Source organism: Cucurbita pepo, unplaced genomic scaffold (genome assembly GCF_002806865.2).
Source record: "Cucurbita pepo subsp. pepo cultivar mu-cu-16 unplaced genomic scaffold, ASM280686v2 Cp4.1_scaffold000340, whole genome shotgun sequence".
In the NCBI taxonomy this organism is placed as follows: Eukaryota; Viridiplantae; Streptophyta; class Magnoliopsida; order Cucurbitales; family Cucurbitaceae; genus Cucurbita; species Cucurbita pepo.
Window position 1 is genome coordinate 21,176 of NW_019646581.1, and position 18,774 is coordinate 39,949.

An 18,774-nucleotide genomic window follows, 5' to 3' on the forward strand; every position below is an offset into this window, starting at 1 on the left:
GAGAAGATAGAGGGTGCAAAGAATCCAGCAAACATGTTGACAAAATGTGTTGATGTTGGAATATTGAGGTTGTGCAAAGCCTCAATTGATATGGTGTCATGAAGATGCTCATGGTCGTTTGAGAATGAAATTCTTGGTTGACTAGTAGTTATATATAGTAAAAAGCTATATCGGGTAAAGCTATATATGGTAAATAGCTAGATATAGCCGATAGTTATATCTGGGAAAGCTATATATAGTAAGCTAAACCGTATATAGTAAGCTATTCTCTGTATTCTTTGTATTCTCTCTTACACATACTCATCAATACAAATCCTTCTAGCCAGAGTTTCCTTACAATTTTCTCTATCCTCTCCTTTGTGTTCATCTAAATCGAGTGTGTGCGTTGTGCGATCCTAACATAGGATGCACCAACCTTGAAAAGCTTTCAAGCTACCTCGAATTAAAGTGTTTCCAAAAATCGTGAACCAAGTTTTATGTTTTACTTACGAACATTGAATTCTTAACTTGAAGTTAGTTAAAGTCTTGTTAAACATTTTTCTCTCTCTGTACTCACCCATTTTATTTTTTATTTTTTGTCTCTGCATTTACCGTTTTTCCTTTCTCCATTTCTCCCTCTGCATTTTCAATTGTTTCCATGTTCTAGATAGCTTTCTAGTTGTTATTAGATAATTTTATCTTTATGTTTATTGATTTTAAAGTTTTTTTTTTTCCTTGAACTTAGTGGTAGTTCAATTCGAATATGATTGTTTTCCATCGAACCATGAAATTAATACGATTTTCACCTAAGGGTCCTTTCCTTCTTTTTTGTCAAATTGTTTTTGTTTTGAAGAAAGGAGAGATTCTTTGCGCTTTCGATTTAGTAAAATTTTGAGTCCAAATCTGTGGAGGAAAAATAGGCCTAAGACTATGTGCCAACCTTCATAGTCAATCAGTCTAGTGAGACAATAAAAGGTTGAGTGTCTAGTTTATACTGAAAGGTTGAGTGTCTAGTTTATACAAGATAGCTCTGTATCGTGTTTACTAGAGTTAACTACTTAACATGTGTTTATGTTATATATGAATCAAATAGGTGAGGTAAATAAGACTATTATATCTCCAAAAGTAATAAAATAAGGACCAAGTATATATATTATCTACAAGTTCACAATTTAACTACTTTAGTCTCTGTGTAGACATTTGATAAAGATATACGTAACTGCTTTAGATTTTCCTTTAGTTGATCAAACTTAGAAATAAGTTATAATAGTCCGAACAATGGGTTGGATAAAGTTCTTTTGAGTTATTTTTTATTATTTATTTTAGTTTGGTAACATTCTGTTGTTTATAGATTTTCTTTAGCATTTTGGAGTTATAGATTTTCTATTTTACAGTGCATCAGCAACTTGTCTATTTTATTCTTAACACTAAAACAAGGGTGGAGTAATGGACGTTTTCCCCTCTCAGCTTGTCTTAGATTAAGAAAATTATATCACACTAAATTTTTCCTTACAAAAATTATGGCTACGACCTTGTGATGTGTGAATGTAGAATATTCAAATATTATAAAAAAATTAATGGTTCCCATCGCAGACATTTAGTGATATTAATACATGTTATCCACTTTGTGTAGAAAGACTACTTCGAAAAATTTGGTCAGAACAAAAATGGTTGAAGGAAGAAATGTTATCCCCGTTCTAAACAATTTAGCTTTTCATGACACCTCACCTCGTATGTATTGATGACTTGGCCTACTTTGAAGGATCTTGGACTAAAACTGCGAGCTAAAGTAGGCCAAATCATATATAATTTTCTTAGACAATTATATGGTTTTATCTCTAAGTTCTCTAAATATTTAGCATGGATTATACTATAACATGTTAAAATTGAAAGTTTTCTTTTTCTTAACCTAAAAGTAATAGGTTACCTTCTATTTGGTTCTCTTACAAGAAAATATTATGCATTATCAATTTGTTTTCTACTCTTTAAAATAATAGTGTTGTTAGTTTTGAACTTTCTACTTATTTATGTACCTTACCGACACTTCCACGACACAGAAAACTAGCCTCTACTTATTCAGGTGAAAACATACATTCTAGCCGACTTGGTTATTTATTTTCTTCTATTACCATGCCTTCTGCTTCTACTATACTCTTAGATGTAACTTTGATTTGCAGACTGAATACGACTGAATACGCTGCCTAGTTTTTGAATGTCATGAAGCAATATATGGATTTTTCTTTTATATAAACGTTCTGTAGATTAGATCATGTTTTTCAAAAGGACTTTGTGTCCATAGTGCTCATATCTACTTTCCCATATTAATTTATTGTTAATATGTTGTCTTAGTTGATCATAGACCTTTTATGCCTGGATCTTTATATTTGAAGATAGTAAACTTTTGTATCCATTATTTGTTGGAGTGGATGTTGCGGTGAGTTTCTAAAAATTTAATTTGAAAGAGTTTAAATGTATCATGGAGGGACTTGAGGGGGGAAATGTCAAAACAAGGAGACTTTAAATTAAAGTAATTTTGGAGTAGTTATCAGAGTGAAGATACTTGAACTCGGTGGTCGTTGATAACCTTTGTTCTTTACTTTTTCTTTTCAATGCATCTTAAAAAGGGTTAGAATCCGGGATGGTTGATCTCATTTATAAATTTTTTGATATTTTCAACTATATGTATTGAAAATATATTTTAGATTTATTTCGTTATCTAGTTATCTCGGTATTATTGATTTCTTACTTAGTTATTCAACTAATAATGTACGTTTGATGTAGGTGTGTGACTAAAGATGAGGTCATGACCTACCCATATTGGTACAGATGCTATACTCTGTTTTTTAATAAAAAAAAAATATATATATATTTATATGTAAAGCTAAGAGTGTTGGTTATTTATAGGAAATTAAAGATGATAGAGGACTTGCACTACAAAGTCTGGATGGCACAACGGCTTGAAGACGTTTAACATCATTGCAAGTAGTAGATAATAATTTATCTTGTACGGTTTGAATATATTATATTAAATACTAATTTGAATATTTCAAATTTTATTGTTTTAAAACTTGAAAAAAAAAAATGATAGACTTATAGATTATAAACTTGAATGATACATAAAGTTAATAAACTAAAAGTATAAATAAGTTATTTCGAGGTCCAAATTTCTAATAAAAAGTTAAAAGACAAAGCTAAAGAAACCGTCCAAAAATTTCACGTAACACATTTTATCAAATCTATCTGTGATAAAATAACGAACCGAAACGATATCCATTTTGCTTTTAAAAAACCCGAAAGACCCATTCGATTAGTCAAAATTGAGTATTTAACTAGGACCATAAATACTTTTAAATTTCAACATTCAAATAATCCGTTTCTTTAAAGTTATATTTAAAAAAAAAAAATCAATTTAAAATATAAAATTGTACAAAACAAAATCAAAATTTTCCCTATAATAAAATGATGAAGGGTTAAGTAAGAAAAAATATATATTTTTTAAAGTTAGAGAGTATCCATGAACTTTTACAAGTTTAAGGATAATTTTGAAACAATGTATGATATGATATGAACCAAGAGACATCAATCATACAATATACTTCAATGAAGATGTGAAGAAAAGGTTGTCAAAATTATAAAAAAAAAATGCTTCAATTCATGCTACATTGAAGAAGAATGAAGTTTGATTGTTGTAAATTTTGGGTGGGTTACAATTTAGAGTTATTGTATTTTAAGACTTTTTATTTAATTTCGGTTACATTTACATAATGGCTAATTATGGCCATAAAGTTATGAATGTTACAACTCTTGCAATACCTTTAGTTTCATTTTTGAGGCTATATAAAGCCTTATATGTTGTATTTGTAAGCAGACATAGAGTAAAAGAAGCATTTGTGATTTTCTTTAGCCAATGGCTAAGTTTCTTTGCAATTCTATGTAGTTTAGATTGCATGTAGAATCATTCAAGCTCGACATGATCAATCTTGCTTGTGGAGTGATTCGAATCTCAATCAAGTGTTCTTGCCTTGAGATATTCGATCAACAAGGTAATCCGAATCTTACCCCCCTTGTAGTTGATTTCCTTATCTTATCAATGTATTAACAATTTTTATCATATTATCATATATTAATGCTTATCAAACATACGTTTGGCGAGTATCGCATCTTTCATGTCACTTATCTTTGGTTGTTCTTTGGAATCAATTTCAATGAAGTACCCTCCCTCCATCAGTCCATTGAGACTTGATCTTGCGAAGAATTCTGGACAGAAGGGTTGATAGAATCCCTGTGCCATTATCAACATCATACAATACAAAATAATATATAAGAAAAGAAGCATATTTTACTCAAAGCAACACAAGAAACCAATCAATCAAGTTGGCAAGGATGTAAGCTCACTCACCAGCTTGGCAATTCCTCCAATTGATCACAATCTGTATAGATTACTCCTGGCCCCTAATATAATTTTGTATCCCATGGACCTTTCCAGTGAGATGGACACCATAGCTTCTTATACTTACATTAGCCCTATCACGTTTTATAACTTCAAATTGTACTGTAACATCATTCCAATCCTTCGTCATGAAGGAACATTGAGGAGGAGAAGTTACTAACCACGTATATTCTGATGTTGATGATGGAAATATTCTCCTAAAAGAACTTTGGAGTATGTAGCGGATGAATATGTTACATGAAATTAAGGCTTCCCCTTGATATGAATCTCCATCCACTTTGAACTTAGCATAGGTAGCTAAAGTTCTTTTTATACTGGGATCATGTAAAAAGCTAACTTTCATTGAATTTGATATCGTATTGTGGCTAAACCATTCTGGGATTTCTCCGTTCATTAGAATGAACTGTCTAAGAACGTTACCACCTTGTGTAATGTTATGTGACATAAGAATTAACATGCACAAAAATATTAACGATAGAGAAAAATGCAACATAAACAAAGAAAAATGAAATGAGAAGATATAAACGTGCTTGCTTGATATTATATCCAAAATGTTGTCTGGACTTCTAACCAACGATCCACAACGAGTGGCATCCATTATTTCCATACACAGAGAAAGGTTTGGAATTTGTCGAAGAAACTTGCAATTCCTCACTTTGAGACTCGACAAGAACATGAAATTTTGGAGACATGAGGTCAGACTACAGAATTTGTTACCCGACAAGACAAGACCCTTTAAGAAAGGGTTGACACACCATATATGTTCCAAAAAATCTGCATTTGATAGGTTGCAATTTTAAAGATCCAACGAAATGAACTTGGAAAGTATATGGTTTGTGCGTAAGTTTCCATGGATTGGTGAGACCCTTTTATGGGGAAGCATTTCAATTCTAGAACACCCATCAAGACAAAGACTTTTAAGCGACAATAGCGAATAAATTGTACTAGGAACGGAGATGAGGTTTGTGCAACTATTAAGGTATAAGAGCTTGAGCCCAGTAAGGTTTCCAATTGATGCAGATAGCTCCTTTATACCGGTAAAATCCAAATACAATGAGAGTAAAGATTTCATGTTTTTAGCAATTTTTGGAAACATTTCAAGCTTACAGCATCCGGAGGCTTTTAAATATTGAAGAGATTTTAACCTAAGGCGGCTTGAAAGCTTCTCAAGTTTAGTGCATTGACTAAGGTCCAAGTCAATAAGACTGTCCAAAGATCCAATAGACTCATGAATTACTCTTAAATTTGTGCAGTTATTGAGATACAAGATTTCAAAGTTTGATAGTGCATAGAAGTCGGGAAGTTCCTCAAGTTTATTGCAATAAGAGAGATTCAAATATTTAAGACACTTCAACATGAGGTAGTTTGGAAGCTTTTTAAGGTTCGAACAATAATGGAGTAAGGTAACAAGCTTGGACAAGTATGGAAGTTCCTCAAGTTTATTGCAATAAGAGAGATTCAAGTATTTGAGCGGCTTCAACATGAAATAATTTGGAAGCTTTTTAAGGTTCGAACAATAATTAAGGTCTAAGGTAACAAGCTTACCAAGAGAAGCAACTGATGTAGGAATTGTTCTTAAATTTGTGCCGTTGCTAAGATACAGTTCTTCAAGGCTTGATGATCCAAAGAAGCCTCGAATTTTCTCTAAAAATGTAGAGTCCGCTCCAACCTTTAAAAGTAAATAAAGATCTAAGGTAATTTAGGTAGAATACAATTATTTAAAGATCTATTTCTTAAAAAAAAAAAAAAAAAAAAAAAAAAAAAAAAAAANCATTTTTTTTTCCATAAATACATATTTTTACCTTTTTTTTTTAATCATCCATTAAAAGTTTAAAATATATATATATAAGGAAAAACTTCCAATTAGTAAAAATATAAGTACCTTCCATCATTTCTCCAAATTTCGGATGCGACTATGTTGCAATTCTAATTCAACGAGATTTTTTTGTCATAAAGCATGATGGTAGAAAGTCTCGAGTAAAATTACTCCACTTCGTCCACTTTATGCTATTCGGTAGATACTTCAGATTTGTAGAAAATTCTACATTTTTAACCATAAGCAATTCCAGATTTTTCAATTTCGTAAATGCTCGTGGATCCACGTCTAGTCTTGTGGGATTAGACAACTTCAACTTTATGGCTTTAACTGCCTTTGTTCCTGCAAGCTCATAAATTTAGTAACTAACAATATTTTCCATCACAAAGTATGGAAACAAGTAATTTTGGGCCAAGGTTACTCACAGAGTTATCAATGAGCACCTTGAAATCCTAACCACAATCTGCTCCTTTTCCGTGCTTAGAAGATTCACCATTGACTAATTTATAACCCATCTGACGTATTAATAAGTGAAAGATCTATAAGAACTTTAATTCCAAAATTTGCATTGAGATGACGTGCATTTAAAATATCCTTAACGTAGTCAACTTTTTCTCCCACTAGAAAACAAGAAATATCTAGGAAAATCTCCTTTTTCTTTACTTCAAGCCCATCAAAACTTATTTGAAGAATATCACTTATGTCTTTGCTCAAAGAGTTCTCAAATTCATCTAATATACTTCTCCAATCTACTTGGTCGTCTCTCTTACAAAGGAAAGAACCTAAAGCAACAAGAGCCAAGGGATGACCTTTACAGTAACTTGTAGCACGTTTTGAAAGGTCTAAGTAATTACTCGGTGGATAACTTTTCTTAAAAGCATGCCAACTAAAAAGTTCAAGGGCGTGATAATGATTCATTCCTTGAATACGATACTTTTGATCAAATTCATGGGCAGAAATCAAATGATTGTTTCTTGTTGTCACAATGATCATACTACCCACGCCAAACCAATCATGTCCACCCACCAATGCTTCTAGCTGCTCAAGCTTATCCACATTATCGACAACTATAAGAACTTTCTTTGAACGAAGTCTATTCTTTATGACGTTGATTCCTTTGTCAACATTGCCAACCTTCAAATCTTCCTTTAATATCTCATGGAGTAGGTGCTCCTGTAGTTGAACAAGGCCGTTGAATTGGTTTGAAGCTTCCTTAACTTTTGATAGAAAACAACAAGCTTCAAATTGGTTAGCAATTTTGTTGTATAAAGCTTTGGCCAAAGTCGTCTTACCCATGCCTCCGATCCCATATATCCCCACCATGTAAACACGCTCATATTGTGGCCAATGATGGTAGTGTAACCTCATTTTTTTTAGTTGAGAATCAATTCCAACCGGATACTTGGCTACATATAAGGGCGTGCAAGTAAGATTTAATATCGACATACTTCTTTTACAAGGTCTTGAATAAGATCAGCCTCCTTCCTGTTGTTAACCATGTAATCATATTGAAATTAAAGATGATATATATTGAATGCTAAGAGTAGATGGAGTTAAATGTCTTAAAAATATACCTTGTTCCTAGATCCCAACCAGAAAAGTTAGCCGCAGCAGTTAAAGCATCTCTCCAAATTTGGATTTTCGTCTCTGACTTAGCTTGATGTGTGGCCAATGCTTCCCCAAAACTTCTGGTTTGTTTTCGTACATCCCAAGGATCCACCTTATAGAAAATTGGCCAAACTATCTGGCCCTTGGATTTCTTACATTCCATTATTTTTACCAATTCATCCAGACACCAGGAAGAAGATGCATATTTTCAGAGAATATAACAATAGAAATCATAGCTCCCTCTATAGATCGGAAAAGAGAATCAGAAATTTGCTCACCCCTGTTGAGATTGTCGTCTATGAAAACGTTGACTCCTCTTTGCCGCAAGACCAGTTCAAGATGACCGGTGAAATTGGATCGAGTCCTCTCCTCTAAAACTTAAAAACACATCATAATTCCACTCTAAATTTGGAAACAAAGCCCATGAATCAGCAGAACCCATCAGAAAGAAACACAAACAAAAATAATTTCGAAAATATTGGGAAAACACTTCAATTTAGAGCGTTTTGATTGAAAGTAGTTTTGAGTGAAATTTTAATGATAAAATTCTCTCTCTACATGTTTCATTTATTTCCAACGAGGCTCTTATTTGATATCATCTTCTTTTATATCATCCACCCTTGCAAATCTCGAAAGAATCTATTGCTTATGATATTACTTCTTATTTTACTAGCTTTTAGTTGTGCAATTATCTCCGTGGAAAACTGACTTTTGGCTAATCGAAGGGGCCTTTATCTCTTATGGTTAGTGTAGCGCACACTAGCAAATATTGTTGTTTTTAGATTTTAACTCTTGAACTTCAAAACACTGTCCGTTAGTGAGAGGTTTCCACACCCTTATCAAGAATTCTTCTTCTCACCTCTGAGGAATGTGAATCTCGAAGTTACTTTATCACATATGAATTTAACAAATTTAAACAAATTTTATTTAAATTGTTTGCTGTCTCTTTGTCCATGTTCTTAGCTCATCCCGAAAACCTTCTCTCCAATAGGGAATCATAAAAATTTGTTCATTAGAGGATAAGTTATATGCTTTTTAAGGCATATGATTTAATTACACATGTATTCAAATGGATTTGCAATTATAACTTACTTGTGAATAGTGGGTTTTCATGAATTAATTATTTTGATAAACACTGGGAAGAGTAAAATGAGTTTGAATTAATCAATGAGAATGATTTATTAATAATTTTAGCAAATTAATTGTATATTGTTTGAGTTTATAATTTGTAAGGCTATAATGTTATCTTGTATCCTCACAAAAACATTAAAACAAAGTCTTGCTTGAATTAAATGATGTAAAAGGTGATATGGATAAAAAAAAATTATGTGAATTAGATAAAACTTAGGGTAAAATTGTGTTCAATTACAATGGCGATGATAGAGATACCTCGAAGAAATTTCAAAGAAAAAACCTGAGGAAATTGTCAAGAAATTGCACTTACACACCTTTATATCTTGAATCGAGAACCTTTATATCTTAAATCGAGGAAAAATAATAATAGAAATTGAATCAATGATAAGATTTGTATTACTTTGATGATTCTCTTTTCTCACGTGATGGTTCCAAATTTGTAATGATGTAAAGAAATTCAAGAAATTTCACACACAAATATTATGTCTTCAACGTTTGTAATTTATTTCATAGTTTAGTAAAGATTCTAAGTGGGTTAGTGAAAAGCATAAAAATGATATTTTATATTTAATAATATTAGATAAAAAATATAAATCAAATGTTCTAAAAGTTTAATTTTAGTGTATATTTTCAACCTATACTATCATACTCTAAACTTAGAATAAATATATGTCTAGCATAAAATTAATAGGATTATAATCTTTATTTTAAATCTAATTTGAAATTAATGGGTTTTTTAAGAAGAAAATATATTATAGTTTAAGAACAAATCGTTGATTTTTGTAGTATACACAATGATCGATTTAGTGAGTTAAACCTACTTATTTCTAAAATCTATTGAAACCTCCAAAAATTCACAACGCCCGTGTCTTGCAAGGCAGGCATTGGATCTCAACATAATCATTTTCGGCAAAAAATAATTCAATGATTTAAAATATTTTGAGATACACTATATTGAAATATTTACAATCAATAGACTTGAAATTTAACAAATACAAGTTCATTAAAATTGTGAGACAAACATACTAGGAGAAAAAATACGGTATATTATTACTATTATTACTATTAGTATCAACATTGCTATATTGGACTGAGCCACATGCTAGTTGATTAGATGTTACCTAAATAGACTTCAAGAAAGCTTTAACTAGAGACATTGGATACGTCTAGAAAAGAAAGGTTTTTGGTTTTCTTTTTTGCCTCGTGCCATGTGGAGTATTCGACAAGGTGGCCCGTTATCCCTATGGTTAATGATGTTTACATTAGGTTCTTGTCTTTAGTAAAAGATAGGAGATTAAATGAACATCTATTAGCCTAGTGGTCGACAATGGTAGTAGGGCTTAGAGTTGGAATGATTTCAAGTAATGGAAGAGGCATTACAAGAAATAATGGATACGATAACATACGATGTAATGTGTATATGGAAGTGAAAAGGTTATTTTACGAGGTCATAAAAAAGTCCAGACTCTTAATATATCACAATGTTTTGTCATCCCACCTAAACCATACTCTATGCAAGCTAACCAAAAATTGGAACAATTTGTTATTGATTAGAAGCAGAAACTTACAACATCAACCAAGATACAACGCATAAAGAGCATATAAATTTTCTACAAGAAAACACCAAATATTAGTAACTTGAACCTTTCAATAAGTAGCATTCATTTTTTTGTATACACAAAGGGAGGTTTGGAATTTCTTGAAGAAACTTGCAATTACTCAATACGAGACGCTACAAGGTCGTAAACTTGTGAAGACATGAGGATAGACGAAAGAAATTGTTTGATGACAAGAATAGACTAGATAAGGATGGGGTGACATCACGCAAAATTTCTAAACAATGTGAATCTGCATTTGATATGTTGCAATTTTCAAGATCAACAAAGTGAAACGAGAAAACATAGGCTCTCTTTTGAAACTGATAAATGTAGAAATTCGACCAAGTTTCCATAACTTGAAAAAAAAGAATATTGGATGGATTGTTGAGCCCAATTTATGGGGAAGCATTTCAAATCTAGAACATCCATTAAGACTAAGTTAATGAAGATTCGATAACAAATCAATTGTTTGTGGATATGTGAGTACGATCGATCTTGCTTCTGCTTCCTCTACATTAATTGGTATCAGAACATTTTGGTTGTGGCATTAAGGTACAACAATCGGTATCAGAGCATTTTGGTTGTGGCATTGGGGTACAAGAATTAGTATCAAAACATTTTGGTTGTGGCGTTAGGGTACAACAATTGGTATCAGAGCATTGAGGTTGTGGTATTGGAGTACAACAATTGGTATCAGAGCATTTTGGTTGTGACTGAGAGTGTAACTTTGTACTTTCTGCATATAAGGGTGTGCAAGTGCGTTTTAACATACACAACACTTGTTTAACAATGTCTTGAATAAAATCAGCCTCATTCCTACCATACCTGTTGTTAAGCACGTAATCATACTAAAGTTAAAAATGACAAGTTAAATTGCATCTTGAGATAGAATAAATCCTCTAGTATTAAGAATATATACCTAGGTCTGATATGCCAACCAGACAAGTTGGCAGCCGTAGTTAAAGCTTCCCTCCAAATTTGAATTTTCGTCTTGAACTCAGCTTGATGTTTGGCCAATGCTTCTCCAAAAATTTCGGTTTGTTTTCGTATAGTTGATGGATCCACGTAATAGAAAATTGGCAAAACTTTCTGGTCCTTAGATTTCTTACATTCGATTATTTTCACCAATTCATCCAGACACCAAGAAGAATATGCATAATTCTCAGAGAATATAACAATAGAAATCAAAGCTCCCTCTATAGATCGGAAAAGAGATTCAGAAATTTGTTCACCCCTTTCGAGCTTGTCATCTATGAAGACGTTGACACACTTTTGCTGCAAAGCCATGACAAGATGACTGGTAAAATTGGTTCGAGTATCCTCTCCTCTAAAACTCAAAAACACATCATAAGAAGTCGATGATGATTCTCTCATAGCAATGGAATAACCTATGAAAAAGCTTTTTTCTTTTCGAGTGACAAAATTTTTGAAGACTACAAAGCAAAAATGGATAAGTAGGTATCAAATAAATAGCAAAGCAAACGCGTGGGCTTTTAATAATCTGACCATTTCTATATAGTAGACATGTTCAAATTTAAGATATAAATGCATTTTCTTGACAGTTTCCTTAGCTTTCCCTTTGAAATTTGTTTGAATTATTCCCATAATAAACACCATAATAAAAGAAAGCATGAAAGTCAAAAGGTTTGGTAGCTTCTACAAAGTTAGATATATTAGTTCGTCCACTTGATGGGAAGTTTTTATTTTCTAAACTTTATCAAATGTCTATGTCCACATATGTTTATGAAAAATATTTAAATTAACAAGTTAAAGTACTAATAATTATTCTTTTTATGAATCATTCATATTTGTTTTGATATCATCTTATTTTGTTCTTTTCTTCTCGAATTTGTTTTTAATGGGTTTATTTGCTCTTTGATGTTGTTCGTAGCTTGAGATGTCTGTTTTACTCGCGGAATTAGGTCACAATCCATACGGGAAGGGGATTTCCTATTTAGACACGAACGGAGTGGGAAAAAAAATTTCCCCATTGGATAAATGGGTAGAGAGGGAATTATATTCTCCATCTCCATCCCCGTCTAATTCTCCACCCCACTTAATATAAATATATTTTCAATATATATATATATATATATAATTTTGAGATCATAAATGGAGAACATGGAAGGCTTCTTCGCAAGAGCTTCCCTCCATGTTGGCTAATTCTTCTTCAAACGTTTGTTTATTTTCATTCAAGTGTAGCATTGTTTAAAGAAAATGTTGACAAGTGGACTAAATGTTTTATGTATTTTTAATAATTTAGTTTATAACAATTTAAATCCATTGCTAATATATAACTCGCACCCAACACAATATCCAGTATTTGGCTCTGATACCATTTATAACATCATAAGTCCACCGCTAACAGATATTGTCTGTTTTGACTCATTACATATTATTGTTAGCCTCACAGTTTTAAAACGGGTCTATTGTTGAGAAGTTTTCATGCCCATATAGATAATATTTTGTTTCCCTCTCAAATTAATGTGGGAATCTCACAATTTTTTTTTTCATTGAAAAGATAATTTTTTTAAAAATGATTATAAGTCACTCAATCTCAATCCCGAGCAATCTCAATCCTGAGCGAACTACGAATTACTGCTTATCTGGTCATCTTTTGATTTCAAAAGGTGAGTGATTTTTTTAACTGAAACCTATTATTCCGAGGACTTTATCAAATAAGAAGGCAAGAACACAATTTCATAAGATACAATTAACTCTTCCCCAAATAGGATAAGTAGTTTATTTAAATGATTGTTTCAAAATTTGGACAATAAAATTCCACCCTCTCAAGATTTTGGCTTTTAATTGGATGATAACAAGATTATTTATCCATGAGACGAATATATTAAAATGAACTTTGGACTAAATTGTAATTCTAAATGATTTGTAAATGATCAATTTGGATGAACTAAATAGAACTTCTCCTATATTATTGGAGAGTGTTATTGTTTATCTATAATAGAATGACATAATACTTCCCTGTTTTTTTCTATAGCTTTTTCACTACTCTCTTACTCTGCTTCTTTAGTTACTCGATCTTTAAAACTATCCCTTTATTCGAGGTACATAGTTTACATAGAAGAAGGATTCTTTTTTTAAATAAAAAAAGGGCTCAAATAAAAACGTTAGTTCATATTTCTTGGAACGTCTTTTATCAAAATAAGAACTGAACACCCAACACACTAACAAAAGAACTCTCATTCTATATTCCATAAAACTTGATAAGGCAATCCTAATCCTCAGTACAACGATCCAAGCTTTTGTTGAAACAAGAACCTTTGAATCAAAGTAATTAACACCTCCTTATACGAAATTTGGATCAACCAAGAGATAATGCTAGAATTAGATTACCTCTTACGATTGAAGATCTAGAAGCAAGATTTGGAAACCTTGTTCTAAATTGAGTCACTTCACAATCTAACTTGATCAAGGCTTGATTGAATGGCTCGAGTGCAATTCTACCACAAGAATTGGTTGAAACTTAGAAACGGCAAATATGATACTCGGATTTCTAAGGGAAACGTCTCAATTTGAGATCTGAATTTTACATAACATATTGTGGGTATTTATAGTCTCCCGACAAAAGACGTTTGTGACTGGGATTCAATCCCGATCCCNTGGGATTTCTTCCCGATCCCCTCCAATCTCCACAAAGAATAAGTCAAATTGACCATTTGACTTTTACATAATTTATAAAATTAAACCTAGTTTTTTCTAACAAATGTTGATGTGCTTGAGTGGTTAATGCGACAGACTTGAAATCAATTAAGCTCTCCGTGACACCGTGATTCTTATCAAAACTAGTGAACATGTTGAAAGATATATTAATGACTTAGATGGATGATATTCTTTTCCAAAGAAGCATATCTACTAAAAAGCTTTACAACTTTTGGGGGTATTGAGGGTCCTTCTAACTTTTCCATGTATTATTAATGAGGCTACTCTCTCATATAAGGTTCTTTTTCATCATCAATCCTTAAAAATCTTGAAGAATTCAAATGACCATCTCCATCATCAGCATTGTTCAGATAGTGAAATCTATACCCACCTTAAAAAACTATGAGATATTTTTGGGAAGGCAGTCTATTGCTTCTGATACAAATTTGAGATCCTTCACAAAATCCCCTTTTATTCATTAAAATAAATCCACCACACTCATTCAAAGCCTTTCTCCCAAAGGAATGGAACTCATCCTTTATGTTCAATCATTTATCGCATAATATTTGCCGAGTGTAGTCTCTGCCATGCCATCCATTACATGCATGGGAAAGTTGTTCATAAGTTTTATTTTGGAATCATTATCAACTAGGAAGTTTACTACATGCAACGTTGCATTGCAATCTAATCTGGCGGAGACTTCTTTAGTGAAGGATTTGATAGCATCCCTGTGCCATTATCAACATTATACCTAAGAAAATAATATATATGAAAAGAAGCATAGTTTACTCAAAACAACACAAGAAACCAATGAATCGAGTTGGCAAGTATGTAAGCTCACTCACCAGCTTGGCAATCCCTCTATGTCATCAATATCTGTATACATTACCCCTGGCCCCTTAACATCATTTTGGGATATCTCATGGATCTCTTTAGTGAGATGGACACCACAGCTTCTATTAGTTACATTAACCTCACGACCTTTCACAACTTCAAACCTACTATAACATTATTCCAATCATTCACCACTACGGAGCTACTAAATATTGGAAAAGAAGTTGTTACTAACCATGTATATTTTGATGTTGATGATGGGAATTTTCTCATAAAAGAATTTTGGAGTCTATACCCGATGAATATGTTACATGAGATTAAGGCTTCCCCTTGATATGAATCTCCATCCACTCGAAATTTAGCATAGGTAGCCAAAGTTCTTTCTATATTGTCATCATGTCGAAAGCTAACTTTTATTGAATTTGATATAGTCTAATGACTGAACCGTTCTAAAATTTCAATGTGTATTAGAATGAACTCTCTAGGAATAGTCACTTAGTGTTATGTGCTGTGACATAAGAATTAACATGCATGGAAATATTAACGAGAGAGAAAAATGCAATATGAACAAAGAGAAATAAAATGGGAAGAGATAAACCTGTTTGCTTGATATTATATCTAAAATGTTGTTTGGACTTCTAGCTAACGATTCACAACCAGTGGCATCCATTCTTTATATACATTAAGGAAGGCTTGGAATTTGTTGAAAACTTGCAATTCCTCAAGACGAGGACATGAACTTAGGGAGACATAAGGGTAGACTATAGAATTTGTTTCCTGACAAGAGTAGGTTATTTAAGAAAGGGTTGACATCACATAAAGTTTCCAAAAAGTCTGCATTTGACAACCAACATAGGGTTTTTGGGTAAGTTTCCATGATTTGAAGAAGAGCATATTGGATGGATTGGTGACTCCCATTTATGGGGAAGCATTTCAAATCTAGAACACCCATGAAGACTAAGTTCTTCAAGATTTTGTAACAAATAAATTTACTAGAAATGGAGATGAGGTTGGTGCAACCCTCAAGGTTTAAGACCTTGAGTCTGGTAAAGTTTTCAATTGATGAAGGTAGCTCTTTTATGCCGATAGAATTTAAATACAACGACACTAACAATTTCATGTTTTCAACAATTTTTGGAAACATTTCGAGCTTAGAGCAGCCCGAGAGTTCGAGACATGTAAGAGATTTAAACTTGAGGTAGCTTGGAAGCTTTTCAAGCTTAGTGCAATATCTAAGGTCCAAGGCAACAAAATTATCCAAATATCCAATAGACTCGTGAATCACTCTTAAATTTGTGCATTTTTCGAGATACAAGCTTTGAAGGTTTAATGCTGCAGAGAAGTCCGAAATTTCCTGAAGCTTTTTGGCAGTGATTGAGATTCAAATGTTTAAGAGATTTCAATGAAAGGTAGCTTGGAAGCTTCTTAAGGTTAGAGCATTCTTCAAGGTCCAAGGTAACAAGTTTATCCAGAGATCCAATAGACTCGTGAATCATTCTTAAATTTGTGCATTCTTTCAAATACAATTTTTCAAGATTTGATGCTAAGAGAAGTTTGGAAGTTCCTCAATTTTTTTTTTTTTTTTTTTNAAAACTTTAAGAGACTTCAACCCGAGGTAGCTTGGAAGCTTTTTAAGGCTCGAATAGTGATTAAAGTCTAAGATAATAAGCTTACCAAGAGAAACAAGTGAAGTAGGAATTGTTCTTAAATTTGTGCCGTGCCTAAGATACAATTCTTCCAGGCGTGATGAGGTGATGAGGTAGAGAAGTTAGAAATTTTCTCTAATCTAGAGTAACTAAAATCAACTTCAACCTTTTACGATCCTAAAATAAGTTGAAAAACAGAAAAATAATAATAATAATAATATTAATTAAATAGCAATGTAATTTTCTCCAAATTTTGGATGCGATTATGTTACCGATCTAATCCAACGAAGTTTTTTGTAATAAAACCTGATGATAGAGATGCCGGAGTAAATGTATGCCACTTAATCCACTTTAACCAGTAGATATTTAATATTTGTAAAAAATCTTACATTTCGAACCATAAGTAATTTTAAATTTTTCTTTTTTTAAAAAAGCTAGTGGATCCACGTCTAGTCTCATAAGATTAGGCAACTCCAACTTTATGACTTTTGCATGCAAACTCATAAATTTAATAATTTAACGACCTTTTCCATGCCATGTATTGGAAACAATTAAATTGAAGAAAGCTTGGGTAAGAATTACTCACTCAATTATCCAAAAACATCTTTAAACCATCTTCTTCTAACCATAATCTACTCCTTTTTTCTGGCTCAGACGATTCACTATTGATTATTTTATGGTCCATCTGTTGTACTAAATCATGCATTTCCACCTTATGATTTTCAACCATAATAAGTGAAAGATCCAGTGCCAAACCAATTACGGTCACCAACCAATGCTTCTAGCTGCTCAAGCTTATCCACATCATCAATCGCTATAAGAACTTTCTTTAAACGAAGTCTATGCCTTATGATGTTGATTCTTTTTATCAAGATTGCTGACCTTTAAATCTTCCTATAATCTTCCTTGATAGAAAGTAGCACGCTTCAAATTGGTGAGCCATTTTGTTGTATGAAGCTTTGGCCAAAGTGGTCTTACCAAGGCCTCTAATCCCATATATCCTCACCATGTAAACACTATTACTAGGCTCATGTTGTGTCCAATAATAGGAGTTTGACCTTAAATTTTCTAGTTAAGAATCAATTATAATTGGATACTTTGCTACATATAAAGGCGTGCAAGTAAGATTTAATATCGACAATATTTTTTTAACAAGTTCTTGAATAAGATCAGCCTCATTCCTCTGGTTAACCATGTAATCATATTGAAATTAAAGAAAATAGATATTGAAATGGTAAGAGTAGATGGAGTTAAATGGCTTAAAAATATATACATAGTTCCTAGATCCCAACCAGACAAATTTCCTAGATCCCAACCAGACAAGTTGGCGGCCCCAGTTAAAGCATCCTTCCAAATTTAGATTTTTGTCTTGAACTTAGCTTGAAGTGTGGCCAATGCTTCTCCAAAACTTCCAGTTTGTACATCTGATGGATCCACTTTAAAGAAAATTGGCCAAAGTATCTGGCCTTGAAATTTCTTACATAAGCATAATTTTCAGAGAATATAACAATCGAGATCAAAGCTTCCTCTATGAATCGAAAAAGGGACTCAGAGATTAGCTCACCCCTTTTGAACTTATCATCAATGAAGACGTTGACTCCCTTTTGCTGCAAGACAATGACTGGTGAAGTTGGATCGGTATCCTTTCCTCTAAAACTCAAAAACACATCATAACTCCACTGAGAAAGAGCTGATAATTGTGTCATAGCAATAGAAAAATCCATCGAAAAGTGAAGAAACACTTTGAAGATTACAGCAGGTATGGAATAAGTGGCGAATCAAACGTTTGGCTTTGAATAATTTTATCACTTCTCTTTGCCTTGTAATTTGTTTGAGGCCCTACCATTAACATCGTAATTAAAGGAAGCATAAAAGTCAACCAAAGTTTGGTAGTTTCTATAAATCCTAGTTGGTCCACACGAGTTTTTGTTTTCTAAACTTTGTAAAAGTATTGTCGGCAGATGTATGTGAAACATGTTTAATAAGTTATAATGTTAATAATTATTTATATTATTACCATTATTTTACTATGAATTGATTCTTAACCAG

The 18,774-nt window shown here is 32.4% G+C and overlaps 1 protein-coding gene and 2 pseudogenes across 1 annotated transcript in view; all 3 read right to left on the reverse strand.

Annotated features, from left to right (window-relative positions):
- Nucleotides 1-4,270, reverse strand: part of LOC111785036 (receptor-like cytosolic serine/threonine-protein kinase RBK2) — a 16,300-nt gene extending 12,030 nt beyond the window's left edge. Inside the window, exon 1 of the mRNA XM_023665518.1 lies at nt 4,123-4,270. Within this exon, the coding sequence (XP_023521286.1) occupies nt 4,123-4,270 (148 nt within the window). The remainder of the gene's footprint in view (nt 1-4,122) is intronic.
- Nucleotides 4,271-4,418: 148 nt separating this feature from the next.
- On the reverse strand, nt 4,419-8,348 carry LOC111785037 (annotated as a pseudogene).
- A 6,581-nt stretch (nt 8,349-14,929) lies between these two features.
- On the reverse strand, nt 14,930-18,449 carry LOC111785039 (annotated as a pseudogene).
- Between the last annotated feature and the right edge of the window lie 325 nt (nt 18,450-18,774).